This window comes from Sceloporus undulatus, chromosome 6 (assembly GCF_019175285.1).
Source record: "Sceloporus undulatus isolate JIND9_A2432 ecotype Alabama chromosome 6, SceUnd_v1.1, whole genome shotgun sequence".
Lineage (NCBI taxonomy): Eukaryota > Metazoa > Chordata > Lepidosauria > Squamata > Phrynosomatidae > Sceloporus > Sceloporus undulatus.
Window position 1 is genome coordinate 118,463,767 of NC_056527.1, and position 21,661 is coordinate 118,485,427.

At 47.3% G+C, this 21,661-nt stretch overlaps 1 protein-coding gene across 9 annotated transcripts in view; it reads right to left on the minus strand.

Annotated features, from left to right (window-relative positions):
• Window positions 1-21,661, minus strand: part of EPHB4 (EPH receptor B4) — a 60,863-nt gene that overhangs the window by 26,742 nt on the left and 12,460 nt on the right. For 5 of the 9 annotated variants that reach the window (XM_042476368.1, XM_042476372.1, XM_042476369.1 and 2 more), the window contains exons 4-5: window positions 19,720-19,926; window positions 18,581-19,379 (exon numbers count right to left, since the gene is read on the minus strand). In XM_042476368.1, the coding sequence (XP_042332302.1) occupies window positions 18,581-18,635 (55 nt within the window). In that variant the 5' untranslated portion in view covers window positions 18,636-19,379; window positions 19,720-19,926. The remainder of the gene's footprint in view (window positions 1-18,580; window positions 19,380-19,719; window positions 19,927-21,661) is intronic. The other 4 variants (XM_042476365.1, XM_042476367.1, XM_042476373.1 and 1 more) reach the window with 2 other exon arrangements.

Here is a 21,661-nt window from a genome sequence, read left to right on the forward strand (position 1 = left end):
ATCCAGAAGCGGAGCTACTCTGGAGGGACTGCAACTCCCAGAATGCCCTCCTTCCGGACCCTCCCTATTAGGAGATCCTCAGAGGTTTTTATCCCCATGGTCTTTGCCATCTAGCCTCAGCCGGAGGCACTGAATCAGGAAGCCTGTTCTTGCTGCTGCACAGCAAAAGGTTTTCACTTTCCAAGCCGCTCATTAAAGGAAACACGAGTTCCAAAGATGAAAATGGGATTTTGAAAACTGAGTGGCAGACAACCAAGTCCAGGGTTGCCATCATTTCCTTCTACCAGATCAGGATAAACGTATGCAAGAGAGGACTGGGGTGGTTTATCAACCTATAAAAAGCGCCCCCCCCCCATGTACTACATTTTGATATTTAACACTGCAGACAGTCATTGCAGACAGAAGCCTTGGAGTCAACCAGCCACAGCTTCAAAATATTCCCAAAATATACACCATTCCAAAAAGAAAACCTTGATTTTTGCCATTTTATATAAGGGACACCATTTGACTACGCAAGTCTATGTGATGGGACTTCAGCATCCAGGGATTTGGGGGTCCATGGGGGCTCCTGGAACCAAATCCCAGCAGATATCAAGGACCCACTGTAACAACAACAACAACAACAACAGGCCATTGCACATAATGGGACTTGAGCATCCAGGGATTTTAGGATCCAAGGGTGTCCTGGAACCAAACGCCAGCAGACACACCAAGGTCCCACTGTATTTCTGTTGTAGTTTATTTATATGTTGCCATCAATTTACATTCTGGTATTTGTAGTTTGTTGCTTCAACCGGCCCAGAAGGATGAAACATTTTCCAAGCCCTTCACTTTGGGACAAATGGTAAACCTAACTGGGCACTTTTTCTGAGCTGCGTAAATTGTGATGTTAGACGTTCATGGCTTCAAACTGCCCTGTGAAGTACCACCAAGTGATGGAAAAAGGGTTCCTGGGACCCTTTGCAAGGAGTGATACTCTAGGGGTCTTTAAAGGAAAATGAAAATCTAGAACCTCTGGATCCCCTGGAGATTTGGGACAGGTGCCCCGCGCATGGGATCCTCATGAGACAGCCACCCCTTCACCCCCAATTTCCACCAAATCCCTCTTTTTGGAGATTGTAATCTCCGCCACGACAGGAGGAAGGATCCTAAAGTTGCTCAGAGGCGCAGCATGGATTCATTTAAATGCATGCAAATTCCCAACAGCCCGGTCTCCCCAAATAATATCTCAGGAAGCCAACGGCAACAATTCCCAGGCCTCCCACTCCAGTTTAATATCAAGCAGACACACCTCGATATAAACACCAGTTGGGACACTATAAACTCTGCTGCTCCCACATTGGGCAAAGCCTCCCCCTCTTTGTAGGGACAATAATTCATATAATCCCTATACTTTGCATGCGCCTCCATGAGGCAGCACCTCTGGTTAAATTTGGACTGCATCTGCACCGCAGAAATAATGCACTATGGCGCCGCTTTAACTTTCTATGATGGAAGCAGGGCAGCCAGAAGTCCTAACACCACAAAATGTACGGCATCCAAAAAAAAATAGAGGACATTCCAAAATAAAAGCTAAGAACACTCATATAAATGTAAATCCATGCCCAAAATGGAAAACATTTTGGAATTCCTCCTGGACAGAAGGCTTAAATGTAGGACATGTCCTGGGAAAGGAGGACATCTTGTCACCCTGTGTGGAAGTGCATTCCTATGCATTTGCTATTATACATTAGAATAGCATTCCTATTCCTAAATGCTATGGAAATCTGGAGTTCGTAGTTTGTTGCGGCACCAGAGCTCTCTGGCAGAGAAGGTGAAATATCTCACGAAACTACAAATCCCAGGATTCCATAGCACTGAGCCATGGCAAAGTGGTGCCAAACCTAGGGTAACCAGATGTCCTCCTTTTCCCAAGACAACTCTACTTTTCATCCTTCTGTCCAGGAGGGATGTCAAAATGTTCTCCATTTCGAGCATGACTGAGAAGCACACATTTACATTTTTTTAGGTCCTACACTTTCATTGAACATTCTACATTTTACAGCACCTTGTTCAAAGTACCCAGACTCCCTCCTTTTCCAGGACATGTCCTACATTTTTCTGCCTAGGAGGAATTTCCAAATGTCATCCATTCTAAGCATGACTAAGAAGCACGGATTAATATTCCTACGGGTGTTTGGAGCTTTTATTTGGCAAGGCCCTCCATTTTCTTGAACGTCCTACATCTCACAGCGCTTTGTCCTCCTTTGTGATTCAGAGGTCCGGTCACTCTGCGTTATTTCTTGCAGTGCAGATGCAGCCTAGGACTTGGACAAAGGGCTTTTTAAATTGCAATTCCCATAATCCCCCACTTCCAGCAGCACTGGGTATGAGGGATTCTGGGAGTTGTAGTCCACCCCACCCATCCACCCACCCAAAAGACCAACTTTTCTGTGTTTTCCCAAGCCCTGTCCTCGCATGGGAGCCGAGCCAGCCTTGCGAAGGGGTCAAAGGTGGACGCTGGGCTGGTGGAATATTTATAAAAAGCAGGACTGGCGTCATTTCCCCAATGCGCCAGGCCATCAGCACTGCCAGGGCCCCCGCCCAAGGCCAGGAAACCAACGCCCATCACCCCCTCGCTTGCATCCGCATCAGTAGCAATGCCCCAGACGTAGCCTTGAAGTCCTGCAGAAATACACACGAAACTTCACACATCCAAACTGAAACCAGCATCTGCCATCCCTCCATGTGTCCTGGGAAATGGGCGCATGGGGGACATATCCCAGTCAGACCTCTACATATCTCTCTTTGGATGGCACTTAGGAACAAAAGGGAGACCCTTGTTTTGCAACATGCATGACACGCAACCCTTTCACTGAAGGCACACAACACTCAGACATAAAATACCAAAGTCAGAAGCATGTATGCCATAGGAGTTTATCACACTGGAGCTGATTTCAGCATAAAAGAGAGATTAAAGCGCATTTTTAAAGCATCCCGCAAATGAAGCAGAAATGGCACCATGAGAAATTGTTTCATGTAATTACGAGATTATTCCGGGATATTCATGGATAAACTCCCGATCTTCTTCGTATGATAAACTCCATAGTGTTGGTGTTGTTGCTGTTGTGTACCAAGTCAATTCTGACCTATGGCGACCCTATCATGGATTTTTCTTGGCCAGTATCTTCAGAGGGGGGTTGCCATGGTCATCCTTGGACCACTTGCCCAAGGCCACCCAGAGGGTTTACATGGCCGAGCCAGGATTCAAACCCTGGTCTCCAGGGTTGTAGTCCAACACTCAAACCATTATGTATCCCTGATATGCCCTTTCCAGAGCTTGGGAAAGTTATTAAAAACAAAAAAGTACAATTTCCAGCAAGGACAATATTTTGGATAGGGTTCGGGAGGACCCAGGTTCCAGTTCTCACTTGGGTATAAAATATCCTGGGTTAAACCACTCAGGATGCATCCACACCACAAAAATAATGCTCCAAAATCTATCTGCAAATTTCCAAAAAGCTTAAATAAATTACGCGGTGCTGCAATCTACCTGCGTGTTTGTTCCATGCGCTGGCTGGGAAAGCCATTTTCTTCAATGTCTCCACCACAATCCCCCATAAATTCCCCTTTTCCCCTACCCACCTTCCCCTCCAGCCTAGACACCGGGCAAAATATGGCTCCTGATCCCCCACAACTCTCCAAATTGCACCCCTCTTTCCTTTTTGTTTTTGCTGTAGGCCTTGTTCCACCCCACATGCAGAGCAGCTATGGGGGCTTGAAATATAGGGCCGAAAAGTGGGTCCAGCATCCCCAGGAGGAGAGGAGAGACCCTGGCACTATATCCCCCCCCAACCACGGTTCCCCGTCCCAGACGAGATAAAGCCAAGAGGAAATTAAAAACACAAGAGAACATGTTCCCCATCAGATGATAAAAGAGGTTGTTGGGACATCGCCCGAGGGTGGGGCGGGAGGAAGGAGGGCCGTGTGTGTATGTGAGTTGTGTGTCTGTGTGTGTATCAGCCAGGGCAACACTGGGAATTTTGGGTAATTACAGGGCGACGCCAAGTTGGTTGCGATGCCTAAGGGGTGCAACAGTGGGACGGGACGGGAAGCCAAAGACAGGAGGGGAAGAAAATCATTAAAAAGGAGAGGTTAGGAAAGAGAGGGAGGGTTGTATTATTTGTCTAACATTAACATACAACACACAGCATTTAACACACAAGGCCCAGGTTGCACTTTCAAGCTTGCAAAAAGATCGGAGGGTCTTCATTTAAGGGACATCCCAAGGAGACGCAAGAGAGCATTTTTTGCACCTATAAAAAACACCTTCCCCAACCTGCAACCCTCCCAATGTACGAGAGGACTGCAATTCCCATTATCCCAGGCCTCCCACACATTCAGAGGGCCTCAGGATGGGGAAGCGGGGTATAAGTCTTACAATGCAGACTCTCTTTTTTATGTAATGTTTTGAATGGAAAACATCTGCCCTGTTCATTTTTGCTTATAGGGCAGTGCAACCCCAGGGATGGGAGGAAGGCAGCCTGCAAATGAAATGAAATCAATCCATCCATCAAATCCTCTGTTCTCTTGCTTCTGGGCTGCTTAAGTCGCCCGCTTTCCCCATCAAAGGCCCTGGAGTCGGGGGCCTCTTCCCCGCTCGCCTTCATTCCTGTCCTCAATCCATCCCAGATGTGCAAGGATTGGACTCAACAAAAGGTGAGAGTGGGTTCCAGAAAGAGGAGGAATATACGAAGGAGTGGAAAATACAAGAAAGAGTGGTACCAATACCCCTGGGCTCCTTGGAAAGGGAGGGAAGTCCAGTTTGGCCACTGAAAGGGAAGAACTGGGAACCAGTTCCAGAACAATGCTAGAACCGATAGGAAGGTATGTGCGTATATGCCTTCAAGGTGCCTGTTATGCTAACACATAGCTCCGGTACTGATAATAATGATGATGATGATGATAATGCAATTTAGGTTAATGGTTTTATCGGCTCAAGGGTCCTCTGTTCTGGATCCTCAATGCACCTTGTGTGCCTTCAGGTCACCTGTTGACCCATGGCAACATAAAGCCTCTTTATTAGGAACAGGCAAAACATAATTATCAATAATAATAATAATAATAATGCAATGCAAGTTAATGGTTTTATGGGATCAGGTATCCTCTGTTCTGGATACTGTGTGCCTTCAAGTCTTCTGTTGACCTATGGCAACATAAAGCCCAATATTGGGAAAAGGCAGGGCATTATTAACAATGATAATAATAATAATGATGATGATGATGATGCAATGCACGTTAATGGTTTTATGGGATCGAGCATCCTCTGTTCTGGATCCTCGGTGCACCCTGTGTGCCTTCATGTTGTCTGTTGATCTATGGCAACATACAGCCCCAATATTGGGAAAAGGCAGGGCATTATTATTATGAATGATAACAATGCAATTTAGGTTAATGGTTTTATGGGACCAGGCATCCTCTATTATGGATCTTTAGTGAAGAACACCCTGTGCACCTTCAAGTCGCCTGTTGACTTATGGCGACACACAGCCCTGATAGTGGGAAAAGGCAGGGTCTTAGTATTAATGATAATAATGTGAGTCAGGTTTATGGTTTTACGAGACCAGGTATCCTCTGTTCTGGATCCTCAATACTGGACACTCTGTCTAGGGAAGTCGGATGAGTTCCATACAGTATTATTCCAGCTGAGGCCTGACCAAAGCAGAATAGAGTGGCATTATTAATTCTCTCGATCAAGACCCTATACAGTACTTCTATTGATGCAGCCTTTTTAGCTGCTGCATGACACTGTTGACTCATGTTCAACTTGTGGTCTACTTGGACTCCTAGATCCCTTTCACACATAAGTCTCCTTAAACCAGGTGTCCTCCATCCTATATCTGTGCATTTCATTTTTTTGCCCGAAGTACAGTACCTTTCATTTCTCCGTGTTGAATTTCATTTTGTTAGCTTTGGCCTAGCTTCCTAACCTATTCAGGTCATTTTGAATTTTGATCCTGTCCTCTGGAGTATTAGCTATTCCTCCTTATTTGGTGTCAACTGCAAATTTGCTAAGCATGCCCTGTATTCTTTCATCTGAGTCATTGATAAAGATGTTGAATAGCATTGGGCCCAGGACAGAGCCCCACTGGACACCCCACTGGTCACTTCTCTCCAGGATGAAAAGGAGCCATTGCTGACCATCCTTTGGGTTCAGCCGGTCAACCAATTACAAATCCATGTAACAGTTGCCTTGTCTAGCCCACATTTTACCAGCTTGTCTGCAAGAATATTCTTTCATCCAAGTCACTGATAAAGATGCTGAATAGCATTGGGCCCAGGACAGGACCCCACTGGACACCCCAGTGGTCACTTCTCTCCAGGAGGAAAAAGAGGAGCCATTATGGATGCTGGTCATCTTGTTCTGACCTCAAATGGACTTGTGCCCACTTTGCTGGCATTGGGCAGCTCACAAGGACCACCTGAGAAGGCAGCTGACCACTATCACTGCAGAGAGAATCAAAAACCCAGACCAAAAGTAAGTTTCTTAAATTTGGGGTAAAAGGGGGGGGGGAGCCAAATCGTGTGCAGATGTCGTGAAGGCACTCCGCACCCGATTTGGGGTTTGGGTCCTGCGTCATACAAACAGGGTGCGGCGAGCCCAAGGGAATTTGGAGTAAATCACTCAGGTAGGCAAGCCCTAATGCGTTTGAAGAGCCCAAGCTCTTACTGTTTCATGCCGCCTTTGGTCCTCAAAACCAGTTTAGGGTTGCCTTTGGGGGAGATTGTTGGAAACTGTTCTTAAAGTTGCCTTTCTGAAAAAAACTTCTTTTTGAAATGGTTTTAACCTGTTTTTAAGGGTATTTTTAAAAATCTCTAGAAGCTCTGGCAGGCTGAGAGGCCATAAAAGCTTTCAATAAATACATTTATTGGGGAAGGGGGGAGAGCGAGGCCTCCGAGGTCCTGGTCCTGGTCAGAAACAACCAGCATCCGGGTTGCCTTCCCGCAAGGATGACAAATCCCATCCTCCTGGTGCCCTTCAAAACCGGCCGGAGGGGTTGAGGATGGCAGAGGAAGGGGAGCCCCACCCTCTTAATTAAAGCCAGGGCACGGTTCCCAGGGCCCTCGTTTAAGGCAGGGCTGATGGCTTAATTAGAGGCAGCCGCGCATCCCGGCCCCAGGGCCAGCGCAAGCGGGCCAGGTGTCAGTGGGGCCCATAAATGCACCTTTAACAGCCCCCCGTGGAAAAGGGAACCGGCCATAAAAACCCCTCCCTGGGCAGGAATCCGGGAAGGGGAAGCAGCCTCACGGCAACACAAACCGACACAATGCAACACAAAACTAGTGCTTTTTTTGGAGGGGGGGTTGGGCTCTGTGGCCATGTTCTAGAAGAGTTTATTCCTGACGTTTCGCCAGCATCTGTGGCTGGCATCTTCAGAGAATGCTGGCATGGAAGTGAGTGGTGTGTGTGTGTGTGTGTTTGTGTGTATACACTCCATTCATTCCCATGCCATTATTCTATGAAGATGCCAGCCACGGATGCTGGCAAAATGTCAGGAATAAACTCTTCTAGAACATGGTCCCATAGCCCAAAAAACCCACAAAAAACTATGCATGCTGGCCATGAAAGCATTCGATTTCACAAAACTATGGCACCCATGAATCTGGATTTCAGTGTGGGATATCTCCCTTCTCCCAAAATACTGGGCAGTGCCTTTCAAAGTTCAGACTGAAAGCCAGAGCAGATCCCTTCATCCAGGATGGTTCCATCCCTGCTGTCCTTACAGTGGCAGGTAAAGACATTTTTTGGCTGCCAGGCTTTTGCATGACAGGGATGCTGTTTTGTTTTTGTTTTAAAAGAGTTTACAGGGCCATTCAGTCCAACCCGACTCTGCCATGCAGGAACACACAATCATTTGCCCAGGGATTTGCCATGGCTGACCAGGGATTCGAATCCTGGTCTCCAGAGTCATCATAGTCCCTGCTGGCCTTTGCACAAAGATTTTGAAGTGGCCTCTCTTCCACAGTGACCAGCCTGGCCTAGTGGCTTGAGTGCTGGACAATGGAGACCAGGGGTTTTGTCTAACAAGGGTGACCTTGGGCAAGTCGCACTCTCTCAGCCTCAGGAAAAGACACTGGGAACGACGGTAATGTTTTTGCAAATAGGAAGGAAGAACCAGATGGACCCTGACAAAATATGGGGATTCCTTTTTAAGCAAGTATCCCATCTCTTGTTTTAGAAAACAGACAAAGCTTGTGAAAGGCTCCTTCAAGAGCACTACAACTCCCAGTGTCTCCTACTGAGATTCTGGGAGTTGCAATCCAAAAAATTTCTAAACCCCGCTCCCTTCATTCTTTGCAAGGATTCCAGCAACCAGCCAGTTGCCTCCCAAATCTGGGCCTGCCGTTTTCATTTTGGAGGCAATTAAAAATATTTTTATGCTACCAGGCTTACATGGGCACTGTCTATGGGTTTTAGAGTTTTGTCTAAGAGTTCTGGGCAAGTCACATGCTCTCAGCCTCAAAGGAAGGCAAGGATGGCAACCTCCTCTGAAGAAATCTTGCCCAGAAAAAAACTCCATGATACAAGGTCCTCCTTCTTTTTGTTGTTGTTAGCTGCCCTCAAGTCAGTTCCAGCTCATGGCGACGACCCTGTGAATAAGACATCTCCAAGAATCCCTATCCTCCACTGCCTTGCCCAAATCCTTGCCCATAACGCCTTAGGGTTGCCCTAAGTCAGATATGACTTGAAGGCACACAACACACAGACAGAGCCAGTCAGGCTTGAATTCCCCCAAAATAACTAAATCATGACACGAGACACAGGACAAGAGGAGAAGGGCAGGTAAAGTGGGACATGGCTGGAGAAGAGGGAGGCTGTAGTATGTATGATGGCTTATGTGCAATGGACGGAGCAGGTTGGACTGATTTACACAGAATGGGGTTTGACTAGATTGCCTTTGGGATCCCTTCCAACTCTAGGACTGTATGACCTGAGCAGGAACCTGGGTCTCCAGGGGCCTCTTGGAGGACTTTCAGAGAGGAGCCACAGGTCAACTTGACCACAAAAAACAACAGGGACCAGTGTGGTGTTGTGGTTTGAGGATTGGATTACAACTCTGGAGATGAGTGTTCGATTCCCTGCTCAGCCATGGAAACTCACCGGGTGAGTTGCATACTCTCAGCCCCAGAAAACCCCATGATAGGTTCACCTTATGGTCACCATAAGTTCAAAATGACTTGAAGGCACAATCATGAACAACTAGTGTGTGGTGTAGTGGTTTGAGCCTTGGACTTTGACTCTGGAGATCAGGGTTCGATTCCTGCTTAGCTATGAAAACCCACTAGGTGACCTGGGGCAAGTCATACACTCTCAGCCTCAGAAAACTCCATGATAGGGTCATCCATATACGATCACTATAAGTCAGAAATGACTTGAAGGTACACAACAATAAAAGCAGCAACAACTAGCATAGTGTAGTGGTTTGAACATTGGATGATGACTCTGGAGACCAGGGTTCAAATCCCCGCTCAGCCGTGAAAACCCACTGGATGACCCTGGGCAAGTCACAAACTCTCAGCCCCAGAAAGCCCTCCCTGGGACAGATGGCCACCCGGCAACCATATAAGGGACAAGACCAAAGACTTTTCTAATCCAACATTTTCCATACCCATAGCGACCAGCGCTTGACTGGTGGGACCCAAGTGCCACTAAACCCTCTCCATTTCATATTCCCCAGCATCTTGTACACAGAGGCATTCCTGATTAATAGCCATGGATGGCCCCAGTCCTCCTGAATTTGTCCTACTTCCCATCGTAAAGCTTTCCATGAAAGCGAGCAACATCCCACCTTGTGGCAGCGAGTTCTACAGTTGAACTATACACTGAGTAAAAAAGTCCTTCTTAAACAAGCATTGGATGTCTCTCTCTCTCAGGAGCAATTTAGCCACATAAACCTGCATGGCAGAGGCTTGGAATAAACAGCCAATACGGTGGCTTACGCATTGGACTAGGATGCTGGGAGGCCAAGGTTCGAATCCCTGCTCAGCCATGGAAGCTCTTGAGCAAGTCACACACTTTCAGACCCAGAGGAAGGCAAACCTCCCCGAAGGACATCTTGCCAATCAGTGGCAGCATGGTACAATGGTTTTATTACTGAGCCAGGATCCTGGGGCACTAGAGTTCGAATCCCCACTCAGCCAAGGAAGCTCTTGAGCAAATCACACACTTGCAGCCCAAAAGGGAAACCTCCTCTGAAGATATATTGCAAATCAAAGGCAGCATGTTATAATGGTTGGACTGCCCAGCCAGGATTCTGAGACACTCGAGTTCGAATCCTTGGTCAGCCATGGAAGTCAACTGGGCGACAAGGGCAAGTACGGCTCTCTAAGCCTCTAGATAAAGCCCACACCAAACCTCCTCTGAAGAAATCTGGCCAAAACACTGGATGGCCATTGCCATTGGTCATAGTCCACTTGAAGGCACATGGCAACCACAACAGACCAGCAACAACAAATACAGTATTGGCAATTTGATTTTCAGTTCCTTTACTTATTATGGAACCTGGCTTTTCCACAGTAACTTCACACTGTATCAGGGTTTGTGAGTTGTCCACCCCAACCCCAAGATCCCTTTGCTGGTCAATCGCTTGCCAGTTCAGATCCCATAAACGCAGGGTGACCAGATGCCCTCCTTTCCTCGACATGTCCTACATTTTCAGCCTTCTTTTCCAGGAGATATTCCAAAATGTCCTCCCTTTTGAGCATGACGAAGAAGCACAAATTTACATTTATAGAGAGTTTTTAGCTTGTATGAGGCCATGTCCTCTGTTTTTACTGAATGACTTACATTTTGCAGTGCCTTCTCCACCTTGGCAAGGGTGACCAGATGTCCTCCTTTCCCCAGACATGTCCTACATTTTCAGCCTTGCTTTTCCAGGAGGAATTACAAAAATGTCCTCTAATTTGAGCATGACGAAGAAGCACGCATTTACATTTATGTGTTTTTAGCTTTTGTTTGGCAAGGCCCTACAGTCTCCTTGAAGGTCCTACATTTTGCAGTTCACTGTCCTCCTTTGTGGTTAGGACATCTGGTCACTCTGCACAAACACCTAGGTCAGTGGTCTCGCTCCCAGAATCCCAGACCATTGGCCAACATGGGGGCTGAAGTCCAAATCTCTTAAAGGGCAGTTTGGAGACCACTGGTCTAGGTCAGCTCTGGCTTTCTCATCCCGACATACATCACGTTACACTGAACCATGGCATCCATTTCACTTTCCAAACTGTTTTTACTCTCAGCCCCCTGAAAGAATTTAGTCCAAGCCGGCAGCTATCGCTGCTCCTTGTGGCAGTGAGTTCTACAGGCCTTCCTGTGAAAAAGGGAACAGTTTCCGTTTTAACCTGTCCCATTCCTCCCAACCTTTTTGCAAACCCATTGCAGAGATGACAAGTTAATCTGAGTGCAAGCTGCTGCAGACGCCTGAAAACACAACAGGCTAAACATTGGTGCTATTATCCCAAAACTGGAAATATGCCATCGGAACAGTCATGAGATGTTTCTCGTTAAAAGGAGGGGGAAAAGGACGAGAGAAAGATTGAGAAAAGAGGAGGGCAGGGGCGGACGGGACAGAGGTTTATGAAGTTATAAACAGCGCGCAGAACATCATAAAATATTTCCTCTCTTTCTGGCTCTCTTGCAACACCATCCATCGCTCACGGTCATCCCACGAAAGCGACTGGAAGGAGGCCAGAAAAGGCAAGCGTCTCTGCCTGGACACAAAACAACCTGCGCAGGTCTGGCGTCTCAATTAGGCGCAGAGACGGGAGGGATCGCTCTCTCAACTGTTGACAAGGCGTAATAGTTAAGGAGAACTTCCATGGTCAGGCACAGTATTATCTCTCCAAAGGATAGGGGTCACCAAAGAAGGAAAGCATCCCTCACCCTCACTTTCGCATCCCGATCGCCTGTGACCCTCTGGCCAAAAGGACCCACGGGGCAAAAGGACGAGTTTTCCATCTCCTCTTTCCAGCCGCGAGGCAACTGCCACTTTCTCCCAACTTAATTACTCAGATACTCCTCTGGAGAGTTCAAAAGGCAGAGGCAGTATCAGTCGCTCTTTGCCAGAAGCACCTGGGAATCAAAGGCAGAAAGGCGGCCAGCCCAACACTTGGGAAAGTCCTTCTGTTTGCACTACAGCTCCCAGAACCCTCTGGGAAAGCCCCTCAGTTTGCACTGAAACTCCCAGTATCCCCCCGGGGGGTTCTGGGAGTTTCAGCGCAACCAAGGGGCTTTCCCAGAGGGTTCTGGGAGCCGTAATGCAAACAGGACTTTGCCCAAGCCTTCCTCTATGCTAATGGTTTCCAAACTTTCGTCTTCCAAATGTTCTAGACTACAACTCCCAGAATTCCTGAGTATTGTCTAAACTGGCTGCAGCTTCTGGGAGCTGAAGCCCCAAAATCTAGAGAAATAAAGCTCAGGAACCATTGCTCTACATGCACCATGCACTCAGACCTACAAGGCTTGAAGGTAAAGAAACTGCCTGTTCTCTTGTCCACAGCACTGACGGCTGGGGATGATGGGCTTTGTAATCTGACACTTACTGGGAGAGGAAGGAAACTCTCCTGGATGTCAACAAACAAGGCATCTCTTTTGTTTGGATCTCTCTGGGGGGGAGGGGATTTTGGAGTTCCCCCTTTTTGCACATGCTTTTGATGTTCTTTTGTAATGTACTGCACACTCCTCCACCTCATTTTGAACCTTCCCAAATTTAGTCCTCCAGATATTTTGGACTATTTGGGAATCCTTGCTTTAAACTTTCAGTGGCTCCCAAGCTTTGGTCCTCCAGATGTTGTGGACTCCAGTTTCCACAATCCCTGACTGTTGACCAAGCTGCCTGGGGCTTCTGGAAACTGAAGTCCAAAACACTTGGAGGAACAAAGTTTGGGAATCCTTGCATTAAAGAAAGGCAGCCGCAGCAACGCAATGCACCCTTAAAGCAATTCTCTGGCCTTTGCCCCTGGTTCTTCTTGGTGAAGTACAGAAAGGGCAGCCTGCAAGCATGGACAATCCAGGCAAGATAGGAGCCTCCGCCGTGCAAGCGTGTTCACAACAGTGGGAGGGAGGTTGTTGCATGATTCCACATTTGATAGTCGGCGCATTTGCCTCCCCAAGGAGCACAAGGATTACAGATGCGGCGGAGGCGAAGTTTTGAACCTCCTCTTTGATGGCTGAGCCAAGAAGCTGAGATAAAAAGGCGCCTCGTCTTCTCTGCGGTTAAGAGGTGGGCCAGGCCCAGGCCCATCCTGGCATTCTCAGGGATTTTGAAAGCCTTGCAATGCTCCTCCGTGACCCAGAAGCAACCAGATCCCTTTCTCAAAGACCAGAGATAAATGGATCCTCTACCTCAATGGCTCCCCAACTTTGGCCCTCCAGATGTTTTGGACTTCAGCCCCCAGAAGCCCTAACCAGCTTGCCCTATAGTCAGAAATTCTGGGGCCTGAAGTTCAAAACATCTGGAGGACCAAAGTTTGGGATCCACTGCAAAGTGAGGGTTCGTAGACAGGTACCGATTCACAATCTGTCGGCTGCAGGTCTACGGCGCATTTCCAAGAAAGAAAGAAATGGTTGTAGGTAGAAGGCACCAATATGATGCCAGTCCCTGGCATGCTGGAAAAATGAGAATGCCAGTTCCCTACATCAGGTAGCATGAGATGTTCTACTTTAATGGAAACGCAGGGGTTGGATTGGATGGCCTTTGGGGTTTCTTCCATGAATCTATGCATGCATCACATGCGGCACCTCTGTAGGGCAGGAGTGCACATTTGAACCCTCAGCCCCACAAAGGAGTTTATCACACTGGGGTGAATTGAGGCATTCAAGAGAGATTAAAGCACATTTAAAGCATCCTGCAAATAAAGCTGAAATGGAAAGCTTATCACACATAATTGCGCAAATAAAGTGATATCCGAAATGCATTGTTGCTGAAATCCCAAAAGTAAAATGTGCGTTAATGCTTCTTTGCGACCACTTTAATGATGGGTTTTGTGTGACGTTGTGCAAAATTGTTTCGTGTAATAAGGTGAGTTTTCCAGAATATTAATGGGATAAACTCCCGATCTCCTTCGTGTGATAAACTCCATAGTGTTGCCAGGTTTTCAAAACAGCCATAAGGCACTGTCAAAATTCATGTCAGGAAGGATTAACCATCAGGAAGTATCTGTTTGTTGTTGTTGTGTGCCTCCAAGTCAATCTTGACTTTGGCGAACCTCTCACTGGGTTTTCTTGCCAATTTTCTTCAGAAGGGTTTTGCCATTGCCATTCTCTGAAGCCACTTGCTATGACATCTTGCACCAAAGCAGGATGAGCCCCCTTGGTCTGGGCCAAGCTGCCCAAAATGGGTACAACTCTAACCCTTGGGAGAGAGAAGGGGGGATAAAGAGCAGAGGCACACACACCCCAGAGATGCTGAGACCCTTGGGAATAAATTGTTATTGGTGTTGTTATTCATCTCCTGCCTTGTTCCAATTCTGGGATTCAAGGCAGCATTGTTGTTGCTGCTGTTACTGTTGTGTGCTTTCAATCATTTCCCACTTATGGTGACCCTAAGGCAAACACTAGAGAACCAGTGCAGTGGCTTGAGCATTGGACTACAACCCTGGAGACCAGGGTTCGATTCCCCACTCGGCCATGGAGACCCACTGGGTGACCTTAGGTGAGTCACACACTCTCAGCCCCCAAAACCCCCATGATAGGGCTGCCTTAGGGGCACCATAACACAATAACAAGGTGAGCCTATTGTGAGTTTTTCTTGTCAAGATTTGTTCAGAGGCGATTTGCCATTGCCTCCCTCTGAGGCTGAGAGAGTGTGACTTGCCCAAGTAGGATTCCTGGCCAAATTGGGAATTGGAACTCGGTCTCCAGAGTTGTACTCCAACAAATCTACACCACTCTAGCTCTATCTCAAGGCAACTTACAAAAGTTAAAACCTATACAGCCTAAAAAGCAAACAGAAACCACACAGAAAGGTCTCCACTTGCCCAGGGAAGACTAGCAAAGAGGGTGGACATCTAACTTCTCTGGGGTCTAATCCGAACTGCAGAATTAATGTGTTTTGACATTTCTAATGGCATAATTAATGCATTTTAAATTATAACTTTAGCTGCCATGGCCAAGTGCTACAGAATCCTGAGATTTGTACTAACTGCAAATCCCAGGACTCTACAGCATGGATCCATGGCAGTTAAAGCAGTGTCAAACTGCACTATTTTTTGCAGTGCAGATGAGACCCAGGAAGGGAGGCAGCCACAGAAAAGGCAGATGTACCTATGGGGATGGTGGGACATCCTGCGCATAGGGACAGGGAAGAAGTATAATGTGGGGGGGGGGGGGGGAGACGTGTTCCTGGATTCTCCAAGACACAGCCCCACATCCCCTCCACCCGCAGCTTCAGAGACAAGCAGGAAAGCTTGCCATGGGGGGAAGCTTTGTGGGGGGAAGCCCTGAATGCCCCACGTGGGGCCAGCCAAAGAAGAAGCCACAATAGAGGAATTCAATTAATGTGTTATATGCTCCAGTGCGCCTCCACAGCCTTGGGAGAGACCTGACCTCCAAGGAGGAGGGGAATTGCAAGAAAGTGAGCAAAAAGTGGAGACTTGTGGGGAGGGGGGTGCAGAGATGGGGGAGCAAGGTGGGTTTTGCAGTCTACCTTTGTGGGGGGGGGGGTTGTGGGTGAGTGTCGCACTTGCTTTGTGCAACTTCTGCTTTTTAAAAGGGGCCTCCCAGTGCAGGTGAGCAACATCTTCCTCCAAATTCCTTGACTGCCCCCCCTTCCTTGTTGTGCAGGTTTTTCTTTTTTTAGGGGGGAGCAGTTGTGGAATTTGGAGAGAGAGAGAGAACCAGGAGGGGAAAGCCATTTTTATCTCTCTCTCTTTCAGACCCTTCCGTTCTTAATCCCTTTTCAATGAGATTCCCTCACTCCAGCTGGGGATGAATGAGTGAGTAAGAGGGGAAATAAAAGAGAAGGTTGATACAGAGAGAAGTGGGGGGATGGATGGATTGAGGGGAAGGAAGGAAGGAAGGAAGGAAGGAAGGAAGGACTCCCCAAAAGAGGAAGGCACATGCTCTAATTCCAAGAAGGATCTGGGTCCTGAGATTAGCTGGGTGTCAATGAGGGACAGGATTCCCAAAATGTATGGCCCCCAAGAAAATGAAGCATGCAGGATTCCTGGGTTCCCTGGTCAGAGGACAGATTTGGGGGAGATACTCCATTTGTGTGTATATGAAAGAGAGAAAGAGAAAGAAAGAAAGAAAGAAAGGAAGGAAGGAAGGAAGGAAGGAAGGAAGGAAGGGGTTGGAGTTTGTGGAGAGCCAGTTTATCTAATGAAGATCCTAGCCACAATTTGATGCTAATTTGATGCCCACAGAAAATGGTTCCTGGTTTACACAAATCAAATCCAGCAGGTCCTTGACTTCACTCTCCCTTTTACAAATCCACACATACACCCATCAACCATACAACTAGCACAGGCAGGGATGTGCAGACAGGCTGACTACTAGGCCATGCTTGTGACCACTAGGTCACATCACTGACTACCTGAGCATGCTACTACATCTCTATTTCTTCATCTTCCAATCCTCCTCTTGCTTTCACAGCCCACCAAGTCTTCCTGAGTTACTGACTGGAGTGTGGGACCATCAAAGGTTCAGATGCTCTCCAAGTGAGGTTTCATTGGGTGATAATATGACATGTTGTCATCCTCATCATCCTCATCCAATTCATTTACAGTCGGCCTCCCGTATCCACAGAGTCTTTAACCATGGATTCAACCACCCATGGCTTAAAAATATTCCAAAAAGATATACATTCCAAAAGGAAATAGTTGTAAACCACTTAGAGATAGACTACTTAGTGCTGTATGCAGCGGTATATATAAATGAAGCTGCTATTGCTCTTTGCCATTTGATATGCCACACTCTCTCAGCCTCAGAGGATGGCAATTGCAAACCCCCTCGGAAGAAACTCACCAAGAAAATCCTGTGATATGTTCACCGCATTCGGGTCGCCATAAAGTTGAAACGGCTTGTACAACACAACACACAGATAAGAGACACCATTTTACTATGCCATTGTATCTAATGAGACTTGAGCATCCATGGATTTTGGTATCCATGGAGGCCCTGGAACTGAACCCCAGGGCCCACTGTATATCCCATCTTCCCCTCAATGTTGGGACACAAAACAGCTTACAACAGTTAAAAATAACTAAACTGACCACACTCTGCACCCATCTTCTTGCAATCTAGTAGAAAACACCTTTGGAAGTAAGTCAGCTATGGTTTGGAGGGGCATAATTTTGACTGCTTTGGGGGGGATGCCAATTCTGCTCTACCCCCTCAACTCCCCACTATTTCCAGGGGACCCAGATGTTTTGGTCACCAGTGTTCCCTTCCTTATCCTAACTCACTCAAATCCCCCATGAAAAGTGTCCCTCTCTTCTTTTGTGCCATTAAACAACTGGATTCCATGTTCCTCCCCAACCCAGAAAACTTAGGGGTCCTGGTTCCCCACTTCTTCTTTTAGGATGGGGATGTATTCCCTCCTTTTCTCCCAGAAAACTCAGGTGAGTCTCCCGCCAAACCTTCCCAGCATCTTTCCTTCCAGGCCCCCCAAGTTTGCAATTGGCCTTTGCAAAGCTGGGTTTTGAAAAAAGGCCGGGGAAAGAGAAAGTGAGAAATAGATTGTATTTGAAAAGAAAAGGCAGATGATGCTTAACTTCAGTCTCCTGGGATGCTATTTGAGGTTGAGGGGGGAAATGATGGATGAGGAGGAGGAGAAGGGAGGAAGGGGGATCGAAAGGTGGAGGAATAAAAGGCGAGGAATTTGGAGATGAAAGGCAATTGCAAATCGTTCAGAGGAGGGGGAAAAAGGGGGGGACCCCAATGTTGGAAGACAAATAAAGGCAAGGGGGGGGGAATTGATTCCTTCTTTGGAGTGCTTGGTTGCCAGGATCAATGGGGGATTCACAACACTTTGAACGGAGCCTTTTAAAATAGATCAGATCCATGCTGGGAAAGGGGAGCAAGGAACCAAAGAAAGAACTTGGGGAAAAGAGAGCCTTCCCTACTTCATGGCTCCAAACTCAACATCTCTTCTGCCCCATGGCAGAGGAAGGTGGGCTTCCCCAAATTTGCATCCCCTCAAATGTCTTCCTAGAGTCTCAAGGGAGCTAAGGCTGCATTCACACATATGGAAATAACCCAGTTTGACACCACTTTCTTTAACTGTCCTGGCTCAATGCTATGGGATTCTGGAAATTGGAGTTTGTTAAACTTCCAGAATCCCATAGCATTGAGCCAGGACAGTTAAAGTGGTGTCAAACTTGGTTATTTCTGCAGTGTGGATGCAGCCTAGATGTGCCCCAAAACTTCCACATCCCCTGCAGCAACAACAAACACCCAAGTCTGAAGGAACCCAGGAATCCTGAGTTCAACGCCAGGCGAGGGTCTGGTGTGGGTGGTCTTTTTAGGGGGCAGATCCAAGCCCTGGATCCCCACAGACCCCCTGAGTGGAGACCCCTGCACCCAATGCCCCTCTTGCCTCACCTTCAAGGGCCAGGGCTGCTAGGGGTAGCCAGAAGCAAAGAAGCCAAGCCTCCATGGCACCGGGGTCGGTGGGCACTCCAGAGTCGTTCCTCCTTGGCAGGGCTGTCGCTGGGTGGTGGTGATGGAAGGGGCAGCGGGGGTCCTCAGCCCCAGAGATGCTGATGCTGGTGGTGGTGGTCCTCTGGGGCCAGACAAGCTTAATCCCCAAAGCCCAGGCAGGGTCATGAAAGAAAAATTCAAATTAATCCCAAGAACAGGAGAATGTCATCTGGCAGCTGCTGGAGCAACAGACCGAGAGAGACGGAGATCTGCCCCCCCCTTGGAACAAAAATATGATGATTATTAATATGATGATGATGATGACTCCAAAGGCAGTCCTTGCGCAGGAGGAGGGAGGGGGATAGATCCCAATTAACTGCAGGCAGCCCACCGCCTGTTCCTCCTTCGCCCTTGTCTTCTCCCTCTGTTTGGGCTAAAAAAAGAACAGAAGGGGGGCACGACGCTCCATAAAAGTTTTTAAGCCAACCCCCCTTTTCTCAAAAATGAGTCTTTTTCCTTTTGAAAAAAGAAAATGCAGACAAACAAAAAAAAAGGGGGGGGGGGGAGCCAAACCTTTGGAGGAAAACAATCCTTTTAAAAACAGTCCAGACCACCCAAACTTCTTCTTCTTCTGCTGCTGCTGCTGCTGCTGCTGCTGCTGGAAAAAGGGGGGTGTCCTCTTTCCTTGAAGTGGGGTGGTTTTCCTTTAGACACAAAAGTGGTCCCAGTTTGGATCCAGCTCCGTCTTGCGAAGAAGTCCCTGAAGGAGGAGAAAAAGACACACGTCCAAAAGTCAGACCTTGATTTGAAAATATAGCTAAGATTCCAAAAAGTATACCCTCTTTTAAGATGGAGAAAAGAGAAGGAAGAGCAAGAGGAGGGCTAAGTCCCTGGGCAACTTTGCTTCTGTGGGATTTTGGGGGGCTGGAAGGGAGCCTGAGAGGCAGCCCAAGGCAGGCAATGACGCCAGAGGAAAGCCATCCCTCTCTTTCTGTCCCAGGACCAGACAAAGGAGCCCAACAGCAGAACCTCCCCCTTGACTCCAAAACTCCCATTTACAAAGAAGAATGAAAAGACATCCATGAGGAGCTGCTGGGCACCTTTCCTCCTCCTGGTCTCCTTCTCCTTCTCCTTCTTCCTCTTCTTGTTCTTGGAAACCAGAAAGTCCTGCTTGGCAGAATGTCTCTCTCTCTCTCTGGAGGAGTCTGGACAAAGGAGCAGCCTCTCTCCCCCAAAAACCTGCAAAGTGGGGAAGAGAGAGAAAGAGAAAGAGGGAAAGGGAGAAGAAGGGGGAAGCCAAGGCCTCTCTGGGGGGGGGGGGGGGGGGGTTTGAACCAAAGAAAGAAAGAAAGAAGGGAGGACCAGAGGAAAGGAGGAGGAGGGGGGAGAAGTGGATCCGGGTTAAAAGGGGGTTTTGGGGAGTCCAGGAGTGCCACTTTTAGTGGCACTCCTGGACTCCCCAAAAAGCTCCCCTAACTTCTTAAAACCCCTTCTCCCCCCCAAAAAAAATTGGAACATAATTTTGTACCTTTTCTGGAGGGAAGGAAAAGCCCTTGGCAAGTTGGCAGTGAGGCCAGACCACCTCTTGGCACCCTCCCCCATTCCTCTGCACCCCTCCCCCCCAAAAAAAATCTCAGTTCTGGGGGGCCCCTCCAAAGGAAGGGAGAAGGAAAGATTCCCCCCCCCCAAATCTTTGATAATAATAATAACAGTAATAATCATACAAAACTGCCACCTGCTCTGAAGGAAGAAGAGAGGAAAAAGCAGGAGCAATACTTTGGGGAGGTTGCTGGGGAAGGGTTTTTGCCCCAATCCCCCAACACTTTTCCAAAGGATTTGCGAGAGCAAAGGTTTCATTGTTCCTGAAAACAATTAACACACACACACACCCTGGAGAGAAAGCAACGTTGGAAACTGGAGGGAAGGACCTTTCTATCTCCCTCCCCCTTGCAGATATGATAGATAGATAGATAGATAGAGAGACGAGAGAGGAGAGAGAGAGAGAGAGAGAGAGATTTCCCCCTTGCAAAGATATATGTGTATCTTTTCCCCTTGCAAAGCATATACGTATATGTATCTTCTTTTCAAATTATATACATATATTTCCTCCTTTCAAATATACATGTATCTTCCTCTTTGCACTATATATATATATATATGTATGTCTTGCCCCCTTGCAAATATATACTATGTGTGTGTGTGTGTGTACATCTTCACCTTGCATTTGTATATACATGTATGTATGTGTGATATGTGTGTTTCCTCCTTCAATATATTACACACACACACACCCCTTGTAATATATACATATACACGCAGCTTTCCCCTGTGTGTGTGTGTGTGTGTGTGTTGTGTGTGTGTGTGGTATATATATATATATATATCCCTCTAAATATATCTTTTCTCCTTGCAAACACACACACACACACACACACACACACACAGACCTTCTGGGTGCATCTATACTGTTGAAATATTCAGCTTGGACACCACTTTACCTGCTCTTGTTTCAATCCTATTGAATCCTGGGATTTGTAGTTTTACAAGGCCTTTAGCTTTCTCTGGGTGAATCTACACTGTAGAAATAATGCAGTTTGACACTACTTTAGGGGATGTAATTCCACCCTATGTAGTTTTGCAAGGTCTTTGTAGCCTTCTCTGCCAAAAGGGGCCGGTGCCTCACCAAACTACAAATCCCAGGATTCCATAGGATGGAACCATGGCAGTTAAAGTGGTATCAAACTGCGTTATTTCCAAAACTGTAGATGCATCTGTAGCGACTGTTCTTCTTGCCACAGCTGGGGAAACGTCAATTCCTAAAGGAAGGATGGGGAAGGAATGATGATTTGCCCAAGGCCAAGCCAAAAATCAGTGGCAGAGGTGCAACTCAAACCCAGGTCTTCCAAATCAAAGGCCAACCTGGATATCCTAGAACCGCACACCCTCAGCACAAGTAGAGAGCCTTCCTATTTTTATAAGGCTGGAAAAGGAAACAAACAGCCAAAGCACACTGCAAAAATAATCCAGTTTGACACCACTTTA